The sequence below is a fragment of the Rhinolophus sinicus genome, chromosome X (assembly GCF_036562045.2).
Source record: "Rhinolophus sinicus isolate RSC01 chromosome X, ASM3656204v1, whole genome shotgun sequence".
NCBI classification, from domain to species: Eukaryota; Metazoa; Chordata; class Mammalia; order Chiroptera; family Rhinolophidae; genus Rhinolophus; species Rhinolophus sinicus.
In genome coordinates, this window is record NC_133768.1 from 18,594,503 (window position 1) to 18,614,101 (window position 19,599).

Consider the following 19,599-nt stretch of genomic DNA (forward strand, 5'->3'; position numbering starts at 1 on the left):
TTCATTATTTCATTTCTCTCCCATGTGATTAGGGTAAAGTGACAAGATCCGGAGCTGCTCCTGTCTAAGCCAATCAGAGCACGGCATTCCCGCCACTCACTACTGGGTCAGGGGCAGATACCTGACCTAAGTTATGGTCAAGGAACATCATAATCCAAGCATGGGAGTGCTGTCCTCTCCCTTTCTCTTGCTTTAGTGAATGGAAAGCATGTGTTACAGGCAGTCATCCTGCAACCATAGGGGAACCGATCTTACTGTTGAAACCCAAGGAAAGAGACTGGGTCCTGATGGCATTGCTGATGCACAGGAATCCACTCTTCCTCTGGCCCTTGAGGTATAATTTTCCTTACTATTTAAGCTAGTGGGTTTTCCCAGCTGAAAGCATCCTAACATAGCCTGCCCTTCTTGAAACTTTCCTCCCTTGATTTTCTAAACATCACTCTTTTGTGCTTTTACCTCTACTTCTCAAAAGTTGCTTCTCGAACACCTCTGGCCTTCCCTCTCCCTCTGCTTACTCCTTACATTTTGGTGTTCTCCGAGGTTTCTTGGGATCTTTTCTATTCAAACGACATGTTAGAATCCCTTCAGCTCACTCTCTTTCCCTTGACACAGCAGAACTGAGTTACTGGCACTTCCTCCAATGGAGAAGTGGTGCTGACGTTCCCTAGCTCATCCACCTCAGGAACTCCTGTCTTTCACAACTCAATTGAAATGCCTTCTCTGTGACGCCTCCCTTGAAGTTGCCACGGGTTCCTTGCCTTTTTCGTGCCACGGACCTCTTCAATAGTCTTGTGAGCCCTATGGACCCCTCAAAATAATGCTTCTAATTGCATAAAATACCAATTATGTTGCAATAGTTATATTTTTTAAATCCGAAATCCAATAGTAATACGTATGTGCTTCTTTATTAGCTTATTAAATAAAAAGATCTAACAGTGAGTCCTATAACTACTATAATGTTGAAGTAGTGATGAACATAAATGACATTTTGAGATCTGTAACACCTGTGACTTGCGTTGGTCCTGTGACTTCTATTGGTGACAGGTACTGCTAATACTACTCTGATTTGTTGCTGTAGATGAAATGAATGGCTCCCAGTGGACCACACCTCCTCCTATTCATGCTCTGGTGTAGTCCCCCACCATATTGACACTGGGCTTAGCCATGTGACTTGCTTTGACATCAGCAAATGCGATGCAAAGATAAGTTTGCACATTGGGACTTGCCCTCTTGGAACCCAGTAACCACATGAGGAAGCCCAAGCTAGGCACATTGAGGGGTACCACACATGGGAGCAAGACAACCTTGTCGTGTGGCCAGCCACCAGCTGAATTCAGCCATTGGGGGATGCCAGCAGAACTGCCCAGCCAACCGGTAGATGGTGAGAATAAATCATTGTTGTTTTAAGGCACTGGCTTACAGCGGTTCGTTCTCCAGCAATCGATAACTGAGACAGTTCCCTACATTCAGAACTGAAGGAATTGCTAAATTTCAGTTGGAGGTTGGTGAAAATAAAGATATTTTTTCCACCGGGGACTCCCTGGATTCTATCCAGACACTTTAAGACGCTGAGGACCACAGGTTAAAAACCCCTGGTTAGGCGGCGGCCGGTTAGCTCAGTTGGTTAGAGCACAGTGGTTTTAACAGGGCTGCAGGTTCGATCTCCACATGGGCCACTGTGAGCTGCGCCCTCCACAACTAGATTGAAATAACTATGTGACTTGGAGCTGATGGGTCCTGGAAAAACACACTTAAATAAATAAAGTTAAAAAAAAAAAGCTGGTTAAGCAGAGTAGGTCTGGCTCTCCTTTTTACCACTTTTTACATTGCTGATACCCATGTAAACTGATCACAGCATATCCTTTGTCACTGCAACCTTAACACTGAGCTGGGTTCCTAGTAGCACATAATAGGTGTTCAACACAAATTAATCAAACAAATGCAAGTTGCTTATGGGATCTGTCATCCTGACTAAACTGAGCAGAAAACAAAAGCAAATGCTTATAGTATTTCTGTGTGCCAGAGCCCCTTCCAAGTGCTTTACACATACTAACTTATTTATTCCTTATAACAATCCTATGAGGTAGATGTTATTTGCCCAATTTCACCAATAGGAAAACAGGCACAGAAAAGTTAAGTGACCTGCCCAAGGTCACACCGCTAGGGCTGGAAGGCAAAATCCATGTTCTGATTTTACAGCCTGTACTAAAATACGCCCAAAGTACATTGCAGGAGCACAATACAACTAAAAAGTACAGTTTTGAAATTTCATTAGCATTATTTTATGGGTGCTATGTTTCTTAAAGACAATTTTGTACTCTAATTTCTGGTAGCTTGTGATTTGTTTTTCATGATAGAAACTATCATTTACTTTTTTAAAAGTAGAATAGCTTCACGTTAAAATGCAGGTTTTCAAACAAAGTCTTCACTGTACAAGTCAATTTCTTTCAAAGGACACAAACTCATAAAATGTAAAAAAGGGGGTCGACTTGTCAATACTAAATAATGCTCGCTGAGGAGGGGAGCAAAGCTCCAGCTTCCCCCCTCACCTAGCCACTCCTATACCAGCCTCCCCCACATCCTGCAGTAGCTTCTCAGAGAACGGCCCTCCCCCATTCACATACTTGGTTCTGAAACCTGACCCTGCCAGGCAACCAAAGCCTAACCCCGCAGTGCCCGGAGCTAGCCTCACCCTACCCATAAGCCCAAGAGGGCACCAGCTGAGGAGGGGGTGAATACTTTGGGGGGCCACTTTAATGTTTCAAAGTGTTTTATTCACGAGAGCATGACCCAAATGGCAGCACCCACCCACCCCGGAGTCTCACCCCTCCGCCCGGCAGCCGCTGGCTTCAAGCGGACAGGTGAATGAACCGCGGCGCCGGGACGCAGCCAGCCCGGAGGCGGGAAAAGCCTCGGGGTGAGCAGGGCCTGGCCCCCAGAGAGGCCCACGAGAGCGCGGGAAGGGTTCCGGGAGGCCGGGAGGGGGCGGCGACAGCTGTGACCCGGCTTCACGCTCTCACCTTGAACATGTCGCTGGCAACGGCGGCTCCGGCGGGGTCACCCAGCCTCGGCCCCGCCCACTACAGAGAGGCGGCTACGGCGGCCGGGTAGGGCCCTGATTCCTCCGAACGCAAGTGGGCCGCGGTGTGGGTGATGGTGGTACAGCCAAGTCGACCCCGCGAAGGCTCAGTTCGGAAGCCTGAGCTGGAAGCGACGTCGCTAAGCTGCAGCGCGTCGCGCCTCACGCGGCGGGCGGACTCAAGCCCCGCCTCCCAGAGGCTCCGCCCCTGCGCCGGCGGTTGCTAGGCGGCTGGAAAGCGCCAGCTCAAGTGTGGGCGGCACACTGGGGCGCGAGAAGGGAGGCGCCGCGCGCCGCGCGGCTCTGGGAATCGGCTTTCGCTGCGGTGATTGGGCGCCCGGCGGCGTGGGCTGGGAATCCTGTGCGCGGAGGTTGCCGGGCGGGGGCGCTCGGAGGGCCTCCGGCGTCTTCGAAAGCCCGGCAGGCCGAAACGGCTGACCTCGGGGGCCTGGATTTACCTCACAAAAGGTTTTCAGATTTTTTGTTTTTTTACCATGGGCTGGACGTTTCTGAGATTTTAAATTTAAACTACTTGGCCACATCATTTAGTCTCGAAAGGACCTGACCTTACCCCTCCCCCCCCCACTGGGAATCAAATGTTTGTCCCTTAATACTAGAAGAAATAAGTAATAATGACAATAACTATCTTATTAACAAGAATAGCAAGCTCTAACACAGCGTTTACTATATGCCTAGCTCTGTTCTAAGCTTCTTAAACATATCTAATCTTTCCAATAACCCAAGTAGGTGGGCACGATTATTATTCCTAATCTATTAGATGTGGAAACTGAGGCACAAAGAAGTAATTTGTACAAGGCCCCACAGAGGAAAAGTGAGAAGCCAGGATCCAAACCTAGGTAGTCTACCTTTAAAGCCTGTGATAGGGGTGTGTTCATATTTCATTCTGTATTATGGGATTACATAGAAAGTGTAAACCCATCCAGGCCGGCATCCAGAAGATTTGGGGGGAGTTGTGTGGTGGCATGTCACTGCCCTCCAGGCAAAGACCACTAGGAGCACCAATGTAATTGAATAAGTTGGGTTTATTTCTCATTGATGTGGGGAAAACAAACACCTTGGTAAACAGCAGGGCATCTCAGTAAGAGGGTGTCAGAAAGATTTATTATAGGATTTGGGCTTTGGTTGGGTAATTTGGAGACGAGTTCCAGGAAGCAGGACTTTTGCTCTGGATTGGGTGCGGTTAGGACGCCAGGGTAACACCAAAGCCTAACTGTGAGTGCCAGGCCAGCTCCTAGACATTAAGGGCTCCTTTTCTCCTTCTCAAGTGAATTGTGTATTCCAAGCCATCCCCCATCCACATCTCTAACAAAAAATATTGAGAAGGCTCTGCATTAGTAATGGAATGTCATATGTATATAAAAATGAAGTATAGTGATAAATTAGGGCAGTAGTTCTTAATTCAGGGGGTACATGAACTTGGATGGGGAAAATATTACAGCTTTATTTTCACTAACCTCTAACTGAACTTTAGCATTTCTTTCAATTATAGAATAGGCAAAAAACCAAAGTAATACCAGCAGTACCTGTGACTTTGCCATCAATAAAAAGCACAGATATTTTCACATCATGTTATAGTCATGGCAGATTTTTTGAAATATCATTTCTACTCATTACCACTTCACAAGTACAGTAGTTATTAGAGCTCTTGTTTAATGCATAAAGAAGACTCATTTATATAATTTTGTTTTTGAAAATACTGCAACAATGATTTCCATATAATTGAAGCTCTTTGTAATCCTATATATGTTATGCATTTTTAAAAACCTAGTTCTTGGAAGGAGTCTGTCCATAGGGGTACATGGCACCAAAAGAAAAGATGAAGAGCCCCTGGTTTAGTAGAAGAATCTAAACAGTGACTAAGAATTTGGGAACTGCACCCAAATTGGAGTAAAGCATCAAAGGATAGAAAATCAGAGGTGGAATCAGATCATTTAGTACACACCCTCTCACTTTACCAAGGTGGGAACTGAGCTATGGAGAGGTTAAGGGATTTGCCCAAAGTCTCACAGCTATTCCATGATGAAACCAGGGTGGAAAAGTTTTAGATGAGCGTGTAAAAACCCTTCACTCTGCTAGGCATTGGGGATTCCATCGTTAGCAAGCTGCCTCCTGCCCTCAATGAGCTTGTTGGGGTGACAGCCAAGAAAACAAATTATGGTGCAACATAAGAAGTACTGTAAGAGAAAAAACATACAGTATTATGGGACCTCGGAGACAGGAGTGAGCTGTTCTGTAAACAAGGTGAAAACTTCAAAGAAGAGGCATTCATTAGCTAGGGTCTTCAAGGGTGAATCGATGTTTCCTGGTGGCAGGGAAGTCATTCCAAGTAGAGGATAGGGCATGATCAGTGGCCCAGAGTTGTAAAACATTGATTGATTTTGGCAAGAAGTTCCTGTTCTCCCAGAGTGTAGACAGGAATGTTGGTGTGAGTTGGTATTTTGAGATTTGAAAGAGAAGGGAACTAGATTGTGAAGAGTTGAATGCCATTCTAAGGAGTCTGGATTTCAGCTTGGAGGAAATGAGGTGTCCCTGAAAGATTTTAAATTGGAGAGCGATAAGGCTGGATTATTACTCTAAAAAGTGAAGTCCAGCTGCATTGTGCAGGATGAATAGGAGGACAAAAGAGCTTGGAGACAGGGAGACCAGTAAGAAGGCGATGGATGGATCCACTTTTCTTTCCCATATTCTTCATAATATTTTGGGGACACAAAGACTGTAAACATTGAGAGATCCACGAGGCCTTCCTTTTTAAGAGGTTCTGGAATTAGTGCAACAATCATATGACACTTGAGTCTCATCCAAAGTAACAATATAGATTATGATCTCAAATCCTTAATTTATGTACTTTCAGAGTACTTCATTGTTAAGGAAAATGAATCCTTCCTCAAAGGCACCAGTTACTGGTGTTCAAAAATCCAATAATCCTGTGCTCTCTTCAGCGGCACATACACAAAAATCCAATAAGCCACGCTTGGGAAAAGGCTGCAAAGTACGTTTCTCAGATAACGTAAAGACAAAGGCAGTACCACCGTAAGTAGCCATCATTTGCCTTGTATCATTTTCTACAACTGAACCGTTTCCATACCATATTGACCCAGTAACATCAAGCACTTGTTTTGTAAATTAGAGGGTTTTTTTGTATGTTTTAAAATTACTTTTGAATTGAATAATTATTATAATTATAGTATTTCTTAATTTACAAAGCATGTTAACACGCATCTCTTTGATCCTGACACAACCCTGTGAAGCAGTCTTATTATTACTATGTTTTATAAGTGAGAAGCAGCAACTGGGAGAAGGTAAGTGGTTTGCAGAAGGTTAAACAGCTAATAAATGTCATCGGCACGGAGTCAAAGGTTTGTTTCCATACTCCAAGACTTTTCTACTCCACACCTTGTAGTCTGCATTTTGCCAGCCAACAGCGACATGATACAGGAGGACCTCGCTTTGCATGTAGCCCTGTGACCGGTAATGATGGGATTGGAGGGTTTGGGAGAGGGAGATCCCTACAACCTGCCAGTGCTGGGACATGATCACAAAATAATTCTCTGACCTGACTGGGATGAACCTGGTTCAAGCAAAGATCAGGGAAAGGAGTTTTTTTTTCAAGAGCATGGCCAGCTGCTCCCAGAAGAGAATTGGGCCCATAACTTCTACAATTCCACATTCTATTTTCTTAGCACTTGAACAAGTTGGACAGTGTTTTTAAGAATTAACTATAACAGAATCATTTTAGGTCATGGATGTTTTTAGAAAGCAAGTTTGTCTCACACTTTTTTATTTATGATATATATGCCTTTTGATGATACAGTTTTAGCCAGGATGGTTTTTTAATCTCAAGGAAAAGATTCTCAAGTATTTCATATCCTCAGTTTAACTAGATTCTGCAAGTGACCAGTTCCAATTTCCACATCCAAATGTTCCTCATTATGTCAGTCTTAGGGTGGGGGGTGGGGAGGTACAAAAGGAGGAAGCATAAATTCAGAGTTCCCCAAGATTTTAGGAAAATGAAAACGACGACCTCACAAATCTTAACCTCTTATTTTCCTTTCAGAACTCGTGAAGATATTTCAGCTCTAACGATACAGAGAGCTTGGGTGTCTCATCTGAACAAAACAACATTTCGACTCCTAAAGCGAACAGTTTGTGCAGCAGTATGTATTTTGCTTTTTGTTTTCTCTGACAGATTTAATTACTTATCAAGCTAAAAGATCTGTTAAGTCAAGATAGAATATATAACCTTTTTTTCTCTCCTATTTAAATCTAATATTATTGCGTGGGGTTCTGGGATTGCTTCTTTGATTAGCCCTAAATGACTATTTCTGGACTTGTTTTTAACATAGGTGACTATTATTTCTTTTTCTGAAACCAATATGATGTTTCTTAAAATTTCAGTTTCTTATTTAAAGATGTGAGACAGTGATCTTCCAACAGTAAAAATTTCTGAATTAAAAGTGCCCTTACCTTCCACACGGCAGTTTCACTTCTAGGAATCTATTGTACAATATATGTACAATTTCATCGCAGTATTGCTTGTAGCAGCAAAAAAAGTAAACTATATAATGTCCATCAATAAGATGCTGGTTAAAGAAGTATTGGTGCTTTCATAGTGTTAAACCTTGAAGCCTTGCATATGGTTCTGCAGTAGAAAGATAGCTAAGATATTGTGTTAGTGAAAAAGGCAAGTGCAGAGCAATATGAGTAATGTGGTCCTATTTGAATAAAAAGAAAAATGTGTATCTCCCACTCCCCCCAAAAAACAACTCTGGCAACCCTGGCAGAGTATTAATCCTTCCTTCATATAACACCAGATATTCTCCTAATAAAGTCAGCCATGATTACAGTAGTCTATAATTAGTAATAGTCACCTTAAGGGAATTTTAGCAGCTCTGAAAAAAATCATACAGTCTGAGCAATGTGTACACTTCATCTGACCCACAGACCCATTTCTGATGTCAGTAAAAGCAGAATACCTCAGAGAAAACACACCCAAGTAAACTTGTGACATTGCAGATCCATTGTCCATTGTCTTCACATACAGAACTTGTATTTAAGTGTCATAATACTGGTTTTGTCATAATTTTAGTAACAGAAAATTAAGTCTTTTTTTCATCTGTTATCCTAATGCTTCAAGTTACTACCTCATATTGATAATGTTTTATCATTGTAAAAGCCCTTTGGCCTACATTTTTATGTGATTGTCATAGGCATAAAGGTTGGGCAGAGTCTCATGGGGGGAAAAGTGGGGGCTTTAGAGTCAAACAGATGTCAGTTTGAATCCTGGCTTCCCCAGTTACTACCTGTATGCCTTTGGATAAGTTTTGGTATTCCCAGAGCCTCAGCCCGCTCATTTGTAAAATGGGAATGGTAATATTTGAATGATATTGCTGAGTTGTCAGGATTAGATGAGGTTACGTATATAAGGCAACTAATGTAGTATGTGGTATATAAAAGGTGCTTAAAAGCCAGTATCAGTACTATTATCTTCCTCATTTTGCATCAAATGCTTGTTAAGCATCTGCTGTGTTCCAGGCACTGTACTAGATGCTAGAAATACAGTGGTAAAGAAGAAAGGCACCCCCTTACCTGCATGAAGCTTACAGTCTAGTAGGAGACACAAACAAGTTTACAATTAATTACAATACATAGTGAAAAGTATTGTCATAGGGAAAGAACAGTGCCTGGGACCTCAAGGAGGAACACATACCCAAACTTGGAGGCCAAAAGGATAAAGTAATTGACTCAAGGCTGCACAGATGATAAGTAGAGGAGCCAAGACTAGAACCCAGGTCTTCAGAACTCCCAGTCTGGTATACTGTTCACTTTATCATGCCACCTCTGTTATTTTCGGTAAATTGCGTCTGGGCAGGGTACCACCTTCCATTTATAGCACCATCGTCTATTTCAGGAACATTGTGTGACACATGAAATAGTGAAGAAAGTGAGCCCCTTAGAGGCTGATCTTGTTAAAGATCCAAGCATGAAGTGTAAAGTTAAATTCAGGTAATGTTTCTATGCTGATTTATTTCAAGATGTACTTCGTTAATATGGAAAATAAATCTTAGACATTTATTTTCTTAAGTCCTCATAACTTCTCAGGATATAATTACAAAGTAAATGGGTTGCTTTTATTTACATTTATTATGTGAAGAAACGAGTGGCTTTCATCTCCCATGATGTGTCCAGTCTGACACATGTATGACAATAGTTGGGAGCACACACACCAAAGTATGGCTCTTTCATCTTCTCTAATCCATTTCATTACCAGTTCTTTCCATGCTCTGGCATAGTCTTTACCCTGCATGCAAGAAACTACGTGAACTATCTTCAATACTGAGAAGTAACTGAGCCCCAAACCTGATGCTAAATGACTAATATTTGGTCTTTATTTCAGATTTAGTGGCGAAACATTTCCACCTTTTATCGTGTTTAAAATATTTCTTCATACTGAAGGCCATGGTTACAAGTATTTCAGCGGAAAAAATATGTTAAAGCCATCAAGTGAGGTGATGTTTCACGATGTACATTTTATGTTAACTTAGCTTCTTAACATCTTATACATCTTAACATCTTAATGTAGATAGGTAGGATCTGAATTGCATTTAAATATACAGACTAAGTTATTCCACCATTAAACAGCCCAGCAAGCAGGCAGTATTTTTTTTAAAACATCATGTTTCAAAGTGTCTCTATTTATTAGCTAAAAATAATTTGGAATAATTACTTATATAAGGCCGTAGAAAATACCCACCAATATTCTTTGTATTAAAATGTTGGTTTCTTAATAATAGCATATTTCTTTAAAATTTTTATTGGGGAATATTGGGGAACAGTGTGTTTTTTCCAGGACCCATCAGCTCCAAGTCAAGTCATTGTCCTTCAATCTAGTTGTGGAGGGCGCAGCTCAGCTCCAAGTCCCGTCGCCATTTTCAGTCTTAGTTGCACAGCCCACCATCCCAGGTGGGAATTGAACCAGCAACCTTGTTAAGAGCTCGGCTCTCTAACCAACTGAGCCATCCAGCTGCCCCAATAATAGACTTTTTTTTTATTTTTTACAAAGCTTTTATCGTATTTGTTTTTGTAATCTGTATTTGTAATAACCTATGCACATTCCCAAGCTTTTTAAAGTAAATGAGCTGCTTTCCAGGCACAAGCAACATTCCTCTAACAAAATATATTAATCACCTATTGTATGTCAGGCCCTGGGCTGTAAGTAAGTGGTGGCTATGAGGACAAACAGACGTGTCACAGTGGAGAAAACCATGACCATGGTTTTCTTAACCACAAGGAACATTGTAAGAACAACCGTGACTGAATAACTTGGGGAATTCAGTTAGTGAGTTAGTAAAAATTTAAATATACACAAAATTCTCAGTAGGTTTTTGACATAAGGACTTGGTCTGTTATCATAAACTCCTATCGTAATAATTCAACTGACAAGAAAAGGTCAATTTTTTTTTCCTGTTTGTTTTTGGAGCTGGAACTACCTAATCCAGATGATTGCTAAGATCTAATGAAGCACTTTTAAGTATTGTGCTAATGCTATGGGGAGATAAAAAAAATGTAAGCTGTCTGTTTCCTCAAAGAACTTAGAATATATTTGGGGAAATGAGAACAAATACACATTTACCAATAAGTAAATGAGGCACTTGACGGTTAGCTATGAAGCTGTACAGCGCATCTGTGAGTGCTGTAGAACTTTAGACAGAGAGCATAGCAAACTGGCCCGAACCACTCAAAGGACACTTTGTGAAAGAGGTAGGAAGTTGAAGACCAAGCGGGAAAAGCCTGTATCGTAATGATGAGGATAAGAGTCTTAATGGTAGGAATTAGGTCTTGTAGAGATAAAATTGACAGAAGTACATGACTGATTTGAAGTAGGGATAGGGCGAAAAAAAGTGGGGACTCCAATATGAGGATGCAGAACATTTGATGCCATATTGTTTTAATGGCATTTTATCATTGTTTCTTTAATTCTGGTACCATATTTAGAAAAACTGTGCTGGACTATTGGAAATGAACTTTTATAATATTTATCCTTTTTTGTATGTGCTCTCATACTTTTAAGTTTAATGAATATTCACCAAAATCGTGTCTACGGCATAGGAATCACCTGAGAATCTTGTTAAAAATGCAGTTTCTGATTTAGTAGATCTGGGATGGGGCCTGAGATTCTGCATTTGTAACCAGCTTTCAGGGGCTGCCGCTGCTGGTGGTCCAGGGACCATACTTTTAATAGCAAAGATCTACAGCACAGATTTTACTCCTTTAACCCTTATATATGTCTATAATGGAGTAAAAAATGTGTGCATTCTCACATTTAGCCTTTTATAAACCGTACATCAAAGGTTGTCTCCCTATAGCCTTCTGGAAATATTTTACATGAAAAGTATGGCCCATCTGAAATCATCAGTAATGGCATGAATTCAGGCTAGAAGACCACACAGCCTGGCAGTTTCTGATCAGATCCAGAATGTGCAGCATTTATTCTCTGAAGAATATTAGAAAAGGAAAAGAGACTGCTTTTCTCTCTGTTCTCAGGCAGTGTCAGAGAAAATTGAACTCAGTTTCAGAAATGTATCAAAACGGATTATGTGTCTTCATATAGAATATGGTGTTTCAGAAACATTAATATTTGTTCATTTATATAGAATAACTTCAGATGCCAAAGTGGATATTTATGCTGCTTTCATGCCACATTTATCTACAGAGTAAGCTTGTAGTCGGCCCTATAAAATACTGTCAATTGTTGCTTTTCTGAGGTTATATAATGGGGCTTTTCCAGGAATTGAATTTCTCCCAGGTCTCCTCCTGGAGGCCCCTACTGTCCCCAGGCTGGAGCAAATGAGAACCTTCGAGGCCGTGACTGGAAAGCACAATGTGTATATTAAAGCTCATAAAAAATGCTGTATAATAACTTAAGTTTTTATTTAAATTACAAAGTAACTGTTGGAAAAAAAGGAAATAGCACAGAGATTTAAGAAAAGGAAAATATGCCTTTATGCCTTTCTTCTCTGTACTATAGCTTTTACTCGCCTGGGGTGATCAGTGTTAATAGTTTGCTGTGTATCCTTCATTTTTTCCCCATGAAAACACACACTCAAATATATTTTTTAAATGTTTTGTTCTTATTGTAAAAATGTGATCATACCATTCAGCTTGAGTTTTTCATTAAACATTTTTAAGGGTTTTAAATGATTGGAACATACCCAACTTGGACAGAACAGTTTAAGGTTCTTTTTTCCCTTTAGTTCAGCTTCAGAACAAACTCTGGTAACACTTGGATTCATGGTTGATAGAAGAACCTGTAGAAGTAGAATTTTTCTCACTGTGAGTTTACTCAACTCCTTTGTTCTTTGAATGTAGAAATTGTGTCTTTAGCAAACTGATCCAACTTTCCTAAGTTTACCTATTTTTTTTAAGATTTTATTTTATTTTATATTTTTATTTTTATTTTGAGGAGGGCACAGCTCACAGTGGCCCATACAGGGATCGAATTGGCAACCTGGGTGCTACCAGCACCATGCTCTAACCACCTGAGCTAACCAGCCACCCCATAAGTTTACCTATTTCTTAATATGAAAGAAATAAGTCAGTTTTAGTCTATTCAGATGTTTAATCTAAGTTCACTTATGAAGGAGGGGAGTTTCACAGATGTTTGTTGTTGTTGTTCCAGCTTTTCCCTTGTTCTTATTTCCATCTCTAGTTTTATTTCCTTATCATTTTTCAATGGCATGTCTCATGTATTTAAAAAAAAAATCAAAAACAAGTAAAAGGATATAGAATAGCCTAACAAACTTTGGAGAAGAAGGACAAAGTTAGACAGTTTACACTACCTGATTTCAAGACCTAAAAGCCACGGTAATCCCAACAGTGTAGTGATGACATAAAGATAGATATATACAGAGGGTGCAAAAAAATGTGTACACATTTTAAGAAAGGAAAAAAACTGTATTAAAATTGTAATACTCAAGATATACTGATAACAAAAGATGAATACAAGTCATGTGCATGCATTTTTTTGGCACCCCAGTAGATCGGTGAGATAGAATATTCAGAAATAGACCCGCACATGGATGATCAGTTGATTTTCATCAAAGGTGCTAAGGCAGTTCAAACGGTGCTCGAACAATTGGATAGCCATGTGTACAAAAAAAAGAGATCTCATTTCAGTTACCTACTTCGATGATCTATTTTCAGAGCAACACTTATTTACAGAGGGTTGTCACTGTAGTTAGTCCACTGACTATATTTAGAATATTCTGAAGCCTCGCTACTCCAAATGTGGTCTGCAGACCCACAGCACTAGCCTCCCCTGGAGCTTATTCAAAATGCAGACTCTCAGGCCCCACCCCAAACCTACTGAATCAGCGTCTGCCTTTGAACAAGACCCCCAGCTGATCGTAGGCACAATGTAGTTTGACGTGCACTGTGCTAAAGGTGCCCCCACGATGGCCTGGAACGCCTCTGGGTAATTGACAACTCTTAAATGTTAACATTCAGCAACTGTTGTTTTAAATGGAAGATCCCATTATTTTTGAGGCTTGGGAACTTTTGTAAAAGGGAAAAATATTATTATTAATAGCTGCCCTTAATGAACACTATCAGGTACGATGTTAAACATTTTATGTGCATTATTATTTAATGCTCATAAACTCTAGAAGGTAGATTCTGTCGTTACATTCATTTTTAAAAGACTGAGTAACTTGCTGAGGTCTTATAACTAGAAAGGGAAGGAACTGACATCAAAACCCAGTGAGCCTGACTCCAGAGCCCATGCTCTGAACCCCTCCTGAGTCAGCAACCCCATGAAATACGTTCTCTTCTACGGCCCCCTGATAACATGCTACTCCCATTTTGCCTATGAGGAAGCTAAAACTTGGAGAGGCTTGTCAGGGGCAGAACTGAGACTTGAACACTTCTCTGTGTTTTCCACTGTAGTCTGCACATTGTGAAGTCGACACAGCACCAGCAGTTATGATGGTTTTATTAATGCTGAGCCTGTATATAATTGAACTGTCCCAAACCAAGAAACTGTTCCCATGCAGGGATACCAGTTACTACTACCTTCATGAAGGAGGATTTCCAGCCGGGTGGGGAAGTGACTTGAGATAGAGTAACTTGATGAGCCCAAGTATGGATCTAGGCCAGCAAGTAGCCACAGGGCTTTGGGGGCTTCTGGGCCACATTGATGCTGGGTATCAGGAGAGGTGTCAAATTTAGAGATGCCCCCCTCTGACCCTTTGAGTCACCCACTAAGAATGGAACCTGCCTCTTGAATCCTAGTCTGATTGGCTGCTATCCTGGAATCCTTGCCTAGTTTTCACCCTTCCTTTTGGGGCTGGGCTCTTCTTTCCCATTCCTTCCTCTCCAAAAGGACTTTCCTGAATCTGGCCATACATGGCAGATGTATGAGCAAAAACATCTTGGCCATTGTATGGCAAACTTTTTTCAAACCCCTGTCACAAGTGGGCAGCGAGCCTGCCCTGTGCTGCCAGGCATAGGGTTTTTTTGGCTGAGAGACTGGGATGGGCCTGACGCAGCTGAACCACACAGCTGAGAGGCACTGTACAAATAAAGAAACCGGGGCTTGGGGAGATCGGGGTAGTGGCTGAGTGGACTAGAGTAGGGAGGAACTGACAAGAAATACCTTTCTAAGTAACTTAAGCTAAAGTAAAATATAATCGTATCTAAACAAATTCTCAAAGCAGAAATTAAATGGTTTTCAGACCTGTTCAGTGTACAACTATTTGCTTTTACCTTTAGTATCCTTGTAGGGATGATTAATTAGAACCCACAGAAAATTAATTGCAAGAAGCATAATGGAGATACGTGCCAATACTGCCTTTTCTTTAGATGCATGGTGTATAAAGAATCTACTGAAATGGAAAACCAAAATGATCTGCCTAAAGGGAGGTTCCATCACATTTTTAGTAAACTATTTCTGTCCCTTTTAATTTAGTGCATTAGGAATAAAACAACCATTTGAATATTTTCTTTCCATATATGGAAAATAGTTCTAAGCTTTGCAATTTAAAAAAATAAAAAAGGAATATTCTGGATAACAAAAGTGAGAATTGAAATAGAAAATACATTAATGCTCACTGTTGTATTGTTAAGTAAAAAGAACAGATTCCGAGTTTTGATCAACCACTCCTCTATGGCCCATATCAGCAGAGTTCCCATACTTTCACAAATACCACATTCTGAGATGCAACGGAAAAGGGAAACTGATCTCAAATCAAAAGATATTTGAATTTGCATCTACGTCAATCTCCCCTCACAGAAGCACACCCTTTGTGGCCAAAAGCACAGATACATAATACAAATATGTGTTAGAAGAGGCAGTGCATGCTTATGAGGAGTGGGAAGGAGGGTGGGGAAACTTAAGGCTCTACTCAAGTCTATGTGTAGCTCTTAGCACAAGGAGAGATGTGCACAGAAGGGTTTGGTACAGATAGGGCCAGACAGGATTTGAGCCTCCGTATTTTCTGTGATTCTTCGATCTGTCTTCTCAGGTGCTTTCCTTGAGTACAAAATATAAAAAACCCTTTGTTTGTCAATCTTTGACTACTGAGAACGAAGTCTAAAGGATGAGATGGAGGTCCAAGCAATCTGAAATGTACATGTTTCCATTTGGGGGCCATGTATTAACTAACACATAAAAGAGAGTTGGCCCAATAATACCTTTCATTGCAGTTCCTAGGGCAACCTATTTAATAACCAGATAAGCTTTCTCTGCATTGACAGCATGAATGGCCTTATAGATTTGTTTTGTTTTTTAAGGGAAAAGAATGTTTTTTTAAAGGGGAAGAAACCCAGATCTTTTAAAAACTGGTCCTCTGAGGATGGTAGACTCAGCTACGCCTCTAGCTACGTTTTAAAACTATGTAGATATGGTTATGAAAACATTTTAAAAACTATGTAGATATGGTTGTGGAAACATTTTAAGCAGTTTTTAAAATCCCTATATGATACTTTATTTGTAAATACAGTCCATTTATTGAATAACAAGCTGCTAGAAGGAAGGAACAATATTTGATGTATTTGTCAGAAAAATATGTAAAGTGTATGCTGATAATTATTGCCATTCTACTATTTTAAAAGTCTTTTTTCTACTCTCTTTATAGGCAGCAGTTGATGCTTCCAAAATAATGGGGAGAAAGAAATTTTATGATCAAATTATGGAAGATGAACGTCTTTTCCAAAAGTTCAAAATAACTGATGAATTAGATATTGTCACCCAGAAAGATTACATACAAGTAAGGAATTTAGATTTAGATATTGAAAACAAACAAAAAACAACAACAAGAAAGCCTTCTGACCCAAGAATCATATATTTTTTATTGTAAAATACACACAGTATAAAATTTACCATTTTAAAGTGTACAATTCAGTGGTGTTAAGTACATTCACAGCGTTGTGCAAACATCACCACCATCTAGTTTCAGAACCTTTTTGTCACCCCAAAAGGAAACCTCACATCCATTAAGCAGTCACTCCCCATTTCTCCATTACTACAGCCCTTATTTAACCACTAATCTGTTTTCTGTCTCTCTGAATTTGCCTATTCTGGCTGTTTCATGTGAAAGGAATCATATAATATGTGGCTTTTTGTGTCTGCACAGTGACAGCTAAGGAATGTGGGGTTGCTTTTTGGTGTGATGTAAATGTTTTGGAATTAGACAGTGGTGATATATAGTGTGAATTTACTAAAAACCACTGAATTGCACACTTTAAAATGGTTAAAATGGTGATTTTATATTATGTAAATTTTATCTCAATAGAAAATACAAAGTAAATACATGGTAATAAGAGAGTGCACAGGCATTTTGTTTTCCAATTACAGTTGACATTCACTATTATTTTCTATTAGGAGAGTGGATGGGAATTTGACCTAGTAAAGAAGGGTTGTATTATTGTTTGGCAACAGAATATTCCCAACCACAAGTCTTAAACACTAAAGGACATGTATTGCCCCATGTAAGAAGGCTCCGGATAGGAGGGTCCTAGATGAGCTAATGCAGCAGTTCAAGGACATCAGGGTTCTGGGTTAGCTTCTCTATAGTTCTCTTGGCTTCCTTCACGTGGTAACGAGATGACTATCATTCTCAACTGCATTCCTAAGCAAGAAGAAGGGGACTCCTAGCATCCTTTTATCTCAAGAATAAAAATTTTTCCCAGAAGCCCCCCATAGACTTCCCCTCGGCTCCCATTGGTCATAACTGGATCACATGCTCCCCCTAAACCTGTCACCAATCAAAGGAAATAGGAGCATTTCCCATGATTGACTTTGAACAACCATGGCTCATGTGCTAAGGCCCTCCTTCTCAGAGCATATTACTGTTCCATACCTGAAACAAACAAACAAACAAAAAAACACAAACAAACCAGGGCTCCATGAGCAAGGGAGAAGTAGGAAATGGTTGATAGGCAGGCAATCAGCAGTGTGTCACAGCCCCAGTCTGGGGCCGAGCAGGTGGCACACCCAAGGCAAAGTCTCAGCCGCAGGGCCTGAAAACAGGTCTGTGGGGCTTGTGGAGAGAGAGCACGTGGGGTGTGGTATGTAGTCAGTCTGGAGGGCTGGTAAGAGATTATCATGCAGGGCTTTCAACCATAGTAAGGTGGTGTTTTTCTTCATTCTGTGCACAATGAGAAGCTGGGGCAGTGTTTCAAGAAATGAGGTCTTCTAATCTGATGAGGGAAGAGATCCACGTGGCTGCAGTGTAGAGAATGGATTAGAGGACAGCAAAAGCCTTCTCCTACTTTGGAGGTTCCTGCAGTATTTTAGGAAAGATGGTGGTATCTTGATTTAGGGCTGGAAGGCTGAAAACCAAGAGATAATGGGAAAATAAAAGCAGTGGGCCTTAGTGACAGGCAGGGAGGTAAACAAAAAGAAGGTGTCCGACGTGGTTCTCAAGTTTCTGGTTTGCGTAACTGATAGGAGAGCAGTGCTGAATCAGGGAACTTAAACTAGATACCTTAATAATAATAATAGCAAGTGCTGCTGTACAGTTGTGCACCACTTAACGATGGGGATACGTGCTGAGAAATGTGTCCTAAGGCGATTCCCTCATCGTGTGAACATCCTAGAGTACACTTACAAACCTAGGTGGTCTAGCCCACTACTACAATCGTGTGTGCTGTACTTTTATATGACTGGCAATGCAGTAGGCTTGATTCCAGCAGCATCACCACAAACGTGAATAAAGCATTGAGCTATGATGTTACAATGGCTACAATGTCACTAGGTGATAGGAATTTTTCAGCTCCATTATAATCTTAAGGAACCACCATCATATATGTGATCCATCATTGACTGAATCCCAGCTCCTTTTCTTCTCATAACCCTAAGAAGTAGGTACTATTATTATTCCATTTTATAAGTTCTAAAAACAAGGGATCCCAAAATTCTAGTTCATAATAATAATAATATATGGCCTTAACTGTTTACTCAGTTGCTTCAATGTGAAACATGAAATTAAAGTAGTACCTTAGAGACTCCCAATTCTGTTTTCTTTGTTTTAGAGCCTTAACCTAGAATATTAGGGAATTGGACCAGAAAATAAGTGGAGCTTGGGGATGCCAACTATCTTTGCTAAGGACGTGGGTCTCATACTTGGCAGATTGTGACTATGTCAAGGATTAGTGTCATAGATAGACAGAAGTCCCCAGATTGAGATACTGGAAGACAGAGATGATGATTGCTGATATTTAGTGAGCTTTTTATGGACACAGCACAGTTTTTAAGACATGAGAAAAATTGAATTTAATGAGGTTAAAGAAACTTGCCTACGATCACATAGCTAGTAAGTGCAGACCAGATCATTGCCAGTTCAGAGATGTTTACCCATTTTACTACACCACTCTCAGGAAATAAAATATACAGGCAGTCTTCCCTTTGTGCAGTAGTGAAGGGCCACAAAGAAGACTGTGCAAGCTGAAACCATGTAAACCAAACTGCCCATACCCTTAAATAAATCTTGTCAAAACATTAAAAACTCTCCTACTGTCTGTTACACATACATAGGAACATGAAAAACAACAACATGTATTTAGCACACTATAAAACGTTGGAAACATTGAGAATTACAGTGTTTTATTTCTTTGTATAAAAAAACTTATCAACTGTGACTAGACTAAAAACCATTGAATTATATACTTTAAATGGGTGAATTGTATGGGATGTGAATCTCAATAAAGCCATAAAAAACAGTTTTACTAGAGTAGTTTACAAAGTGCTTGCCTCCTTGTTCTCATATAATTTACAGTATGGAGTGAGCATCTTCTCTATGCCTTGGTGAATTGTTATACGCCTTTCTAAGTTTGAATCACCCACCAACATTTTATCCTTTACACTTTAAATGTTGTGCTATATCTTAGAGTTTCATTAATGTGAAGTGCCTTTTTGCCAGCATCACCTCCTCTGGGACAGCTTCATCCTTTTCACCACAGCCAGTTTCCTCATTTATGTTGATAAGTTCAGCTTCACCTCTAGA

General features: G+C 40.3%; 2 protein-coding genes across 2 annotated transcripts in view; one reads left to right on the top strand and one right to left on the bottom strand.

The window, feature by feature from the left end:
- APOO (apolipoprotein O) overlaps window positions 1–3,280 on the bottom strand; it is a 54,007-nt gene extending 50,727 nt beyond the window's left edge. The window contains exon 1 of the mRNA XM_019713813.2: window positions 3,021–3,280. Coding sequence (XP_019569372.1) covers window positions 3,021–3,029 — 9 coding nt within the window. The 5' untranslated portion in view covers window positions 3,030–3,280. The remainder of the gene's footprint in view (window positions 1–3,020) is intronic.
- CXHXorf58 (chromosome X CXorf58 homolog) overlaps window positions 3,028–19,599 on the top strand; it is a 45,706-nt gene continuing 29,134 nt past the window's right edge. The window contains exons 1-6 of the mRNA XM_074324084.1: window positions 3,028–3,107; window positions 3,209–3,547; window positions 7,155–7,254; window positions 9,009–9,103; window positions 9,495–9,606; window positions 16,231–16,362. Of these exons, the coding sequence (XP_074180185.1) occupies window positions 3,028–3,107; window positions 3,209–3,547; window positions 7,155–7,254; window positions 9,009–9,103; window positions 9,495–9,606; window positions 16,231–16,362 (858 nt within the window). The remainder of the gene's footprint in view (window positions 3,108–3,208; window positions 3,548–7,154; window positions 7,255–9,008; window positions 9,104–9,494; window positions 9,607–16,230; window positions 16,363–19,599) is intronic.